The following is an 11,592-nucleotide window of genomic DNA, read 5'->3' as shown; positions in this document are numbered from 1 at the left end:
CCTGACGAGAGCAAATCCTAGACCTAACCCAGACCTAACATGCGTTATCCTCTAAAATATTTATCAAGACCAGGTTTAACTGAATGTTTCAGTGTGGTCCCACATTACTACGTGATCCATACCAGAAAAAACCCAGGATCTGTTCAACAAGTATGTGAAAAATGCGAAAGCATGAGTCTGATGAGGGCAAGGCCCAGGCCTAACCTAGACATAACTTTCGTTATCCTCTAAAATATTGATCGAAACCAGGTTTAGTGGGCTGTTTCAGTGTGGTACCACATTACTGCGCGATCCAAGCCAGAAAAAACCCAGGATCTGTTCAACAAGTATGTTTACCATCGACCCACGGGCGAAAGGGAGCAGGGATCAGATGGGAGTACAGACAAAACAGGCAATACTTTGTATGTCATAGATTTATTCAGGAATTTTACAATTTCTTGTTCCTTATATCTCTTAGGTATTCGAAAGTCGATCAGCGTGCCGACCCCGAATGCCGTCCCATTAGCGATTTGAAAGTTTTACCATATTGTCATAGTGACCACCGATTAATGCCAAAACCAAATCCGGAACTCTTGCCATCGAGTTCACCCATGCACTCGACCTCGCAAGGCACCAGTTGCGAGGAACGCTCAACAATCGTCTACGCGACATTGTACCGTCCAGCCAGGGAACAATGACGCAGTAGTCGACATCGGAGCACGAGCTTTGGGAATTATAATATGCCAAATTAGAGATGCCGATACACGCCCGAACAGCCAGGGAATGTGCCAAAATTAATCAACAAACAAATCGCTATGGGACAACCCGGGCCGAGGCCGCTCGGCCTTCCAATCCTTCGATACTTACATGCCGTTTCCCGACCGAATCGCGACTGTTCCCGTCCTTCTCGTAATCACCGCGCTTATCTACCTATTTCCCCACTCCAAATGAATCCACCACCACGAAAATTGTAAATGAAACGAAAACGAAATTTGTACTTATATTAGTGATCAAACCAGCAGACGTGTTAAACAATTAAACCTAAAAACTTATTAATTGTGTTGTCAACAAATTCCCCCTCCCGTGTCTGAGATGTCTTACTCAGCACTAATATCCATGGGTTTCAGCACAATTAATTTCGAAACTGGTCTAATAATTTTGCCTTTCGTTGTCTTAATTTCGGCCACCCGTACTCGCCCGTCCCTTCCAGGAAACGTGGTTGTGACTATTCCGCGTGGCCATATGTTTCTAGGCAGCTGAGAATCAACAATGAGGACCAAGTCTCCTACTGCTAGGGGTTGCACCTCTTGATGCCAGCGACGCCTTTTTATCAGTGTGGGAAGATATTCTTTGACCCAACGCGACCAGAAATGATCAGCTAGGTTCTGTGCTATCCTCCACTGCTTGCGTAAATTTTGGCCTTCTCTGCCGCCTAGTCCCACTGCCAATGGGTTAATAGAAGATGTTCCAATCAAAAAATGGTTTGGTGTTAAACTTTCTCCATCTCTGTGGTCTACGGATACGGATGTTAGTGGCCTACTATTTACAGTATGTTCAGCCTCTGCTAACATCGTGGCCAGCGTTTCCTCACGAGGTGCCCTTTCTTTCAGGATGATTCTCAGGGTGATTTTGACCGACTTAACTAAACTTTCCCAACAACCACCCATATGAGGAGCCCCCGGAGGAATAAAACGCCACTCCACGCCCTTGCTCATAGCTCTATCCCTCAGCGTATCGCAGTCTAAGTCCGTTACAAGCCTTTTCAATTCGGCGTGAGCTCCTCTTAAGTTGGTACCATTGTCTGAATATATTATAGTCGGGAACCCACGCCGAGCGGCCATACGCGAAAGAGCCATAATCGTAGCATCCGTTGTCAAAGTGGATGCTATTTCAATATGGATAGCTCGGATATTCAAACAAGTAAATAATACGCCCCATCGTTTCTCGCGCCTCCTACCTACCGTGACTTCCATAGGACCAAAATAATCAATTCCACAATTGGTGAATGGTCTTACATGATGATCTATTCGCACGCTTGGCAGATCTGCCATCCGAGGTATTTGCGGTGTTTTCTTATTCATACGACATACTTGGCATCGACTTGCAACAGTTTTTACAGTTGGTCGTAATCTTAAAATCCAAAACGATTGCCTCAATTCGTTGACCACCGTCTCCGTACTGCCATGATTTGCCTTTTGATGATAGTGTAATATCAGAAGGCGTGTATATCGGTGACCTCCATCCAATATTACTGGTTCTTTCATAGTGTGCGGTACCCCTTCGGCTGCCGATATTCGCCCACCGAGCCGAATGAGTCCGACTTCATCCAAAAATGGTGTTAATTGATGTAGTCGGCTTTTACAGCTTATTACTCCTCCATGGTTTAATGTATGCAATTCTTCTGAAAAACTATCTCGCTGACACTGGGCCGACCATTTTCTCACTGCCCACTGTACATGTACATTAGTTAATGGGACCTTCTTCTTAGCTAAGCAACATTCACTGAAAACTAGTAGCCAAGCTGTGCTGCGGATTAACCGAAACCATGAAGAAAATCGCTCAATTTGAGGTAGCTCCAATCTTCCAAAGTCCACATTTGCTCCTACAAACTCCGGCCTAAGTTCTTCTCTAGGACCTGGCACGGTGGTTCTTGGTTGGGCATGCCAAAAACGTTCATTATTGCGCAAAAATTCTGGTCCCGAAATCCATCTGGATTTCTCTAAGGGCATTGGACCGTTTTCGCGCGTTGCGTCGTCGGCTGGATTCTCCTTTGAGGGAATCCATTGCCATTCGTTCTGACTAGTTAGGTCATCTATTTCACCCAAACGATGAGCCACAAACGCTTTGTACGTTCGGTAATCCGACCGCAACCAACTTAACACTGTGCACGAGTCCGTCCAAAAAACTCTTTTGGTTATTTTCCTGCTATGTTCTTGTTGTACGGTACGAGCTATGCGACTGGCAAGCAATGCGGCTTGTAGTTCTAGACGCGGGATAGAAATGGGTTTCAATGGGGAAACACGACATTTGCCCAAAATAAATGTGACGGTTGTTATTCCATCTTCGTATACGTCGCGCCAGTAGGCCACTCCTGCATACGCCTTTTCACTGGCGTCACAAAATACATGAAGCTCTGTAGCACAAATAGTCGCATTTCGCTGCAAGTAGCAACGGGGTATGGAGAAGTGTTTTATATGTTGCAGATCTTGGATCCATCTCTTCCATTCTACGTATTCAGTATCCTTCAACACTTCGTCCCATGCGATAGTGCTACGCCAGCTGTTCTGCAGTAGAATTTTACTTCTAATAGTAAAGGGACTAAGAAATCCGTAGGGGTCGAACACGGACATAATCACGCTTAACATTTGTCGTTTGGTGGGTTTCTGTTCTCCAGTTAATATTTCCCGCTGAATTCGTTTCAGACTCAAGTTGAAGGATAGCCTATCTTCGTCAGGATTCCATTTAATGCCTAACACCCTTTCCGTCGGATGTTGATCAAACGCGAGATTTACTTTCAAACGTGACCGTTTCTCGCTGGGCAGACTGTCTAATACCATTCGGCTATTGCATGTCCAATTTCGTATGTCGAAACCACCTCTGCGATGAATTTCAGTAACTTCGCGAATAAGTTTAACGGCTTCTTCAATAGTGTCAGCACCATCGATGTAGTCGTCCATGTAGTGATATTTCATTATGGCTTCCGCTGCTTTAGGGTATTCCAGTTCCAATTCTTTTGCATTAACGTTCTTGACAAACTGAGCTGAGCAAGGTGAAGATGTCGCGCCGAATATCAGGAAAGTCATTACATATACGTCTGGTTCCTTGGCTCTGTCCATCCCACGCCATAGAAAATGTTGTGCGAACTGGTCTTCCGGACGTATTTTTATTTGAAGGAACATTTCCTTGATGTCCGCGGTAAAGGCAATACGTTTCTGTCGAAATCGAAGTAATGATCCTAACAGCGAATTAAGCATGTCTGGTCCCGGCAGCAGTGCATCGTTCAAACATGTCCCATGGTATACTGCCGCGGCATCGAACACAACGCGTAATTTTTCTGGTTTATTTACATTTCTTACTCCAAAATGCGGTAGGTACCATACTCGCGTATCGTTTACTACAGGTAGAATTACTTTAGACGCGTAACCACAATCTAGAAAATGTTGAATTTGTTCACAATATTGTGCCGCAAATTTAGGATCTTTATCCATCTTACGCTCCAGGCTTTTAAGTCGAGTCACTGCGTATTGCTTATTATTCGGAAACTCAATCGCATCAGACCTCCATAACAATCCTGTTTCCCATCGATCATTTACCCTTCGCGTTGTTTTCTTTAATATTTTCTCCGCTCGCACGATTAACACGTTATTCCTCGGTTTTTCACTAACGCCTAGGGATTCTATATTAAAATGGTGTTTGACCAGCTCGTTTAGCCGACTGTCACGGAAGTGATTATTATTTCGTTCTCTCATTTCAGTTAACTGCAGCATAGTTAATTCGTTTTCTTCGTTTGCACCGCATGGCAAATGCCCATGTATCGTCCACCCAAGATTTGTGTATGATGCTACTGGTGCTTGTCTCCCCGACTCCCTTACTTCAAGTGATGTAATCAAATCCCAATGATCTTGACCTATCAAAATTTCCGGGGTCACGTTAGAATAACCTTCGATGTTTAAATCTTTTAAGTGTCGATGCTTCTTTACTTCGCTCACGTGTAATGTCTGAGAGGGCAGTGATAAACTCCGTATTGTTCTAGCTACTATCTGAAAGGTCTTTACACTGTTTTTGCCTCTAATATCAAAATCGACGCTTTTACTTTTCATCGAAACGGTTCCCATTCCCCCTACTCCTCTTAACTGTAAAAAAGTTGGTCTACCTGCTGACCCGATTTTATTCGCTGCCGATGCGTCAACTAAAGTTATTGTGGATCCTTCATCCAAGAGGGCATATGTCTGTAAATCCCCGCGTGCTCCGGTGATTACTACTGGCACTACTTTCAAGAGGATTCCCTTACAGCTCGTCTGTCAAGTATTTGCAGTAACTTCTACCGACTCCGAGCTTCCAGGTACCGGAGATAGCGGTAAATTATTCCTCACCACTGTGGTACTCGTTGAACGCCCATTTGCGTGTAGAAGTTTATGATGGGCCCGTTTACACGTCGCAAATCCGCACCCTTTAGCTCCGCAACGAATACTACGATGTCTTCCTACCAGGCATCGGAAACATACTCCTTTCTGTCGCGCCCATTCCCATCGTTGGGGTACAGCTAAGCTACTAAATCGTCGGCAACCGGTAACCATATGATTTTCCGTTAAACAGTAATTGCAACGACTAATTACTTTCCTGTTGGGCGAAAGTATCTTTGAACTATCCGTTGTTGCTGTTAAAACGGTTGCTTTAGATTCTGCAGTGCGTTTAGTCTTATCGCGTATGTACAGTTTTCCTTCTCGTGGGTACCGAACGTTAGGAGTTATTAAGTTACTAGTCCCAGCTTTGCAAGCAATCTCAGCTTCAAAAAATAGGAATTTTGCAAGTACAACTAATTTAGGCTCATTTCCTTCATTATTCTCATTCAAGAACCTATTATATTGGTAAATCATGTTCATTGGTAATTTTCGCAGTATCTCCGAATTCAAGTCGGGACTCTGCAGATAACCAATGTGATTAACTGCTTGCAAAGCCGCTACGCAGTTCTTAACTGTGGTAGCAAACGTCACCAGGTTTCCACCTATACCGCCAATACGGGGAAGATTCTTTATGTCTTCGACAATCTTTGTAGCTACGACGTCGGGGTTACCGAACCTTAGTTCTAGGGTCTCCATTATTTGACGTACGTCGCTTGCCGTCACCATAAGAGACGCTACTGCATCGCGTGCCGGACCACGCAGACACGCATACAACCGCGAAACGTTTTCTTCTTCGGAATATCCTCCCTTCTGCGTCGTCAAATCGAACACACGTTTAAATCTTGCCCATTCCACAGTGTCTCCATTAAATATCGGTAGCTCCCCCTTAGATGTTAAACGGTTTAATAATTGTCGCGATGAATCTCCCGTTGCTGATCTACCCTGGATGGCCTCAATTGTGCGGCTCAAAACATCTGTCAGTTTTGAAATTCCAGAAGTTTCATTCCTCTGCATGTTCGGAACACTGTCTACCGCGCGTTGATAATGGCTGGATGCGGCTGTCGCATTTCGTTCCGCTTGATCTGCTTGGCCGCCTATTTGTCGCGTGTAATTGTTAACTGACGTCTCTCGATGGTTATCGGTGAAATTAGATACGTGAGCCGATGACTTCTCGAGCCAGGCGCGTATCGAGCGATTAGTGTTGTTGTCTTGACTACATCCCTGGTTTGCGTCTGGACGTGGTACTAAGGAACTTCGATCACTACTTCCACCATTTGTCCCTTCCTCCAGTTGAGCTATCTCTAACTCTAACCTCTCGTCAATCAATTCCAGTTCAACCTTTTCCTTTTCTTCGAGCAACTTTCGACGAACCTTCGCACGCTGTTCCGCCGCTTGAATTTCCAATCGCCTCTTTCGAAGCGACGATGAAGTTGAAGCGGCTTGCGAGGCCACCGAGTGCACGGTGCCACCTGCTGGATTTGGCTGCGATGCTAGCACGGCAGAATCTCGTAGACCTGCTTCCTCGTCTGGTTGCTCCACAATAGCACGTTTCCCACGCAGTGGGTGACAGGCAGGCCGTCCCGATCGTGTAGCCATTCCAGTCCTGGTTGTAAGTGGACGTCCTCTGCTTCCCCCTGGTCGACTCGATTTCGAGCGTTTCGTCGATGACATAGTAGCACTCGATATGTGTTGCAGAAAACACGAAATAAACCACGATAAATGATACAATGCTAGAACATTGGATCTTCCACAGCCTTCAAGCATTCTCCGAAACATACACCAATTATCACCGCAGTTACCCCAAACGTCCCGGCCCCCATCGCCCACAGATCGCTGGCTCATATCCGGCTCGAAGGACCATTGTTTACCATCGACCCACGGGCGAAAGGGAGCAGGGATCAGATGGGAGTACAGAAAAACAGGCAATACTTTGTATGTCATAGATTTATTCAGGAATTTTACAATTTCTTGTTCCTTATATCTCTTAGGTATTCGAAAGTCGATCAGCGTGCCGACCCCGAATGCCGTCCCATTAGCGATTTGAAAGTTTTACCATATTGTCATAGTGACCACCGATTAATGCCAAAACCAAATCCGGAACTCTTGCCATCGAGTTCACCCATGCACTCGACCTCGCAAGGCACCAGTTGCGAGGAACGCTCAACAATCGTCTACGCGACATTGTACCGTCCAGCCAGGGAACAATGACGCAGTAGTCGACATCGGAGCACGAGCTTTGGGAATTATAATATGCCAAATTAGAGATGCCGATACACGCCCGAACAGCCAGGGAACGTGCCAAAATTAATCAACAAACAAATCGCTATGCCGTTTCCCGACCGAATCGCGACTGTTCCCGTCCTTCTCGTAATCACCGCGCTTATCTACCTATTTCCCCACTCCAAACCACCACGAAAATTGTAAATGAAACGAAAACGAAATTTGTACTTATATTAGTGATCAAACCAGCAGACGTGTTAAACAATTAAACCTAAAAACTTATTAATTGTGTTGTCAACAAAGTATGTGAAAAATGCGAAAGTATGACCCTGATGTGGGCAAATCCCAGACCTATCCCAGACCTGACTTGCATTGTCCTCTAAAATATTGATCGAAACCAGGTTTAATTGACTGCTTCAGTGTGGTACCACATTACTACGTGATCCAATCCAGAAATAGCCCAGGATCTAGCCATGAAGTATGAGAAATATGCGAAAGTATGAGCCTGATGAGGGCAAATCCTAGACCTAACCCAGACCTAACATGCGTTATCATCTAAAATATTTATCAAGACCTGGTTTAATTGATTGTTTCAGTGTGGTACCACATTACTACGTGAACCATACCAGAAAAAACCCAGGATCCGTTCAACAGGTATCTGAAGAATGCGAAAGTATGAGTCTGATGAGTGAAAATCTCAGGGCTAACCTAGACCTAACATGCATTATCCTCTAAAATATTCATCCAAACCAGGTTTAGTGGACTGTTTCAGTGTGGTACCACTTTACTACGTGATCCAAAGCAGAAAAAACCCTCGATCGGGTCAACATGTTTGTTAGAACTGCGAAAGTATGACCCTGATGAGGGCAAATCCCAGGCCTAACCCAGACCTAACATGCGTTATCCTCAAAAATATTTATCAAGACCAGGTTTAACTGAATGTTTCAGTATGGTACCACATTACTACGTGAACCATACCAGAAAAAACCCAGGATCCGTTCAACAGGTATCTGAAGAATGCGAAAGTATGAGTCTGATGAGTGAAAATCTCAGGGCTAACCTAGACCTAACATGCATTATCCTCTAAAATATTGATCCAAACCAGGTTTAGTGGACAGTTTCAGTGTGGTACCACATTACTATGCGATCCAAACCAGAAAATAGCCCAGGATCTATCCATGAAGTATAAGAAATATGCGAAGGTATGAGCCTGATGAGGGCAAATCCTAGACCTAACCCAGACCTAACATTCGTTATCCTCAAAAATATTTATCAAGACCAGGTTTAACTGAATGTTTCAGTATGGTACCACATTACTACGTGATCCATACCAGAAAAAACCCAGGATCTGTTCAACAAGTATGTGAAAAATGCGAAAGCATGAGTCTGATGAGGGCAAATCCCAGACCTATCCCAGACCTAACTTGCGTTATCCTCTAAAATATTGATCGAAACAAGGTTTAATCGACTGTTTCAGTGTGGTACCACACTACTACGTGAACCAAACCGGAAAAAACCCAGGATCTGTTCAACAAGCATGTGAAAAACGCGAAAGTATGAGCCTGATGAGGGCAAATCCCAGACCTATCCCAGACCTAACATGCGTTATCCTCTAAAATATTGATCCAAACCAGGTTTAATGGACTGTTTCAGTGTGGTACCACACTACTACGTGATCCAAACCAGAAAAAACCCAGGATCTGTTCAACAAGTATGTGAAAAACGCGAAAGTATGAGCCTGATGAGGGCAAATCCCAGACCTATCCCAGACCTAACTTGCGTTGTCCTCTAAGATATTGATGGAAACCAGGTTTAATTGACTGTTTCAGTGTGGTACCACTTTACTACGTGATCCAAAGCAGAAAAAACCCTCGATCAGGTCAACATGTATGTTAAAACTGCGGAAGTATGACCCTGATGAGAGCAAATCCCAGACCTAACCTAGACTTAACATGAATTGTTCTCTAAAATATCGATCAAAACCAGGTTTAATTGACTGTTTCAGTGTGGTACCACATTACTACGTGATCCAATCCAGAAATAGCCCAGGACCCAGCCATGAAGTATGAGAAATATGCGAAAGTATGAGCCTGATGAGGGCAAATCCTAGACCTAACCCAGACCTTACATGCGTTATCCTCTAAAATATTTATCAATACCAGGTTTAAATGATTGTTTCAGTGTGGTCCCACATTACTACGTGATCCAAACCAGAAAAACCCAGGATCTGTTCAACAAGTATGTGAAGAATGCGAAAGTATGAGCCTGATGAGGCCAAATCCCAGACCTATCCCAGACCTAACTTGCGTTATCCTCAAAAATAATTATCAAGACCAGGGTTAACTGAATGTTCCAGTGTGGTACCACATTACGACGTGATCCATACCAGAAAAAACCCAGGATCTGTTCAACAAGTATGTGAAAAATGCGAAAGCACGAGTCGGATGAGAGCAAATCCCAGGCGTAACCTAGACATAACTTTCGTTATCCTCTAAAATATTGATCGAAACCACGTTTAGTGGACTGTTTCAGTGTGGTACCACATTACTACGTGATCCATACCAGAAAAAACCCAGGATCTGTTCAACAAGTATGTGAAAAATGCGAAAGTATGACCCTGATGTGGGCAAATCCCAGACCTATCCCTGACCTAACTTGCATTGACCTCTAAGATATTGATGGAAACCAGGTTTAATTGACTGTTTCAGTGTTGTACTTCATTACTACGTGATGCAATCCAGAAAAAGCCCAGGATCTAGCCATCAAGTATGAGAAATATGCGATAGAATGAGCCTGATGAGAGCAAATCGCAGACCTAACCTAGACGAAACATGAATTATTCTCTAAAATATTGATCAAAACCAGGTTTAATTGACAATTTCAGTGTGGTACCACATTACTACGTGAACCAAACCATAAAAAACCCAGGATCTGTTCAACAAGTATGTGAAGAATGCGAAAGTATGAGTCTGATGAGTGAAAATCCCAGGGCTAACCTAGACCTAACATGCGTTATCCTCTAAAATATTGATCCAAACCAGGTTTAATGGACTGTTTCAGTGTGGTACCACTTTACTACGTGATCCAAAGCAGAAAAAACCCTCGATCAGGTCAACATGTATGTTAAAACTGCGGAAGTATGACCCTGATGAGAGCAAATCCCAGACCTAACCTAGACTTAACATGAATTGTTCTCTAAAATATTGATCAAAACCAGGTTTAATTGACTGTTTCAGTGTGGTACCACATTACTACGTGATCCAATCCAGAAATAGCCCAGGACCCAGCCATGAAGTATGAGAAATATGCGAAAGTATGAGCCTGATGAGGGCAAATCCTAGACCTAACCCAGACCTTACATGCGTTATCCTCTAAAATATTTATCAATACCAGGTTTAAATGATTGTTTCAGTGTGGTCCCACATTACTACGCGATCCAAACCAGAAAAACCCAGGATCTGTTCAACAAGTATGTGAAGAATGCGAAAGTATGAGTCTGATGAGTGAAAATCTCAGGCCTAACCTAGACCTAACCTGCGTTATCCTCAAAAATATTGATCGAAACCTGGTTTAATCGACTGTTTCAGTGAGGTACCACATTGCTACGTGATCCAAACCAGAAAATAACCCAGGATCTGTTCAACGAGTATGTGAAGTGTGCGAAAGTATGAGTCTGATGAGGGCAAATCCCAGACCTATCCCAGACCTAACATGCGTTATCCTGTAAAATATTGATCGAAACCAGGTTTAGTGGACTGTTTCAGTGTGGTACCACATTACTACGTGATCCATACCAGAAAAAACCCAGGATCTGTTCAACAAGTATGTGAAAAATGCGAAAGTATGACCCTGATGTGGGCAAATCCCAGACCTATCCCAGACCTAACTTGCATTGACCTCTAAAATATTGATCGAAACCAGGTTTAATTGACTGTTTCAGTGTGGTCCCACATTACTACCTGATCCAAACCAGAAAAAACCCAGGATCTGTCCAACAAGTATGTGAAGAATGCGAAAGTATGAGACTGATGAGGGCAAATCCCAGGCCTATCCTAGACCTAACATGCGTTATCCTCAATAATATTGATCGAAACCAGGTTTAATCGACTGTTTCAGTGTGGTACCACATTACTCCGTTATCGAAACCAGAAAAAACCCAGGATCTGTTCAAGAAGTATGTGAACAATACGAAAGTATGACCCTGATAAGGGCAAATCCTAGACCTAACCTAGACCTAATATGTGTTATCCTCTAAAATATTAATCGAAAC

General features: G+C 43.8%; 1 protein-coding gene across 1 annotated transcript; it reads right to left on the bottom strand.

The window, feature by feature from the left end:
• Nucleotides 1–1,076: 1,076 nt before the first annotated feature.
• On the bottom strand, nucleotides 1,077–6,698 carry LOC143350672 (uncharacterized). The gene is made up of 2 exons (XM_076782694.1): nucleotides 5,316–6,698; nucleotides 1,077–4,739 (listed from the first exon to the last, which is right to left on the bottom strand). The coding sequence occupies exons 1-2, from the start codon at nucleotides 6,696–6,698 to the stop codon at nucleotides 1,077–1,079; spliced, it is 5,046 nt and encodes a 1,681-aa protein (XP_076638809.1).
• Between the last annotated feature and the right edge of the window lie 4,894 nt (nucleotides 6,699–11,592).

The sequence above is a fragment of the Colletes latitarsis genome, unplaced genomic scaffold (assembly GCF_051014445.1).
Source record: "Colletes latitarsis isolate SP2378_abdomen unplaced genomic scaffold, iyColLati1 scaffold0013, whole genome shotgun sequence".
In the NCBI taxonomy this organism is placed as follows: domain Eukaryota; kingdom Metazoa; phylum Arthropoda; class Insecta; order Hymenoptera; family Colletidae; genus Colletes; species Colletes latitarsis.
Note: the sequence above shows the minus strand (reverse complement) of the source record. Positions and strands in the feature narration are given on the sequence as shown.

Coding starts and splice junctions, on each gene's coding strand:
- LOC143350672 (XM_076782694.1), bottom strand. CDS start 6,698: ATGGCTACACGATCGGGACGGCCTGCCTGTCACCCACTGCGTGGGAAA. Junction 4,740..5,315: donor TACTTTCGCCCAACAGGAAA/GTAATTAGTCGT, acceptor AAGACCTTTCAG/ATAGTAGCTAGAACAATACG.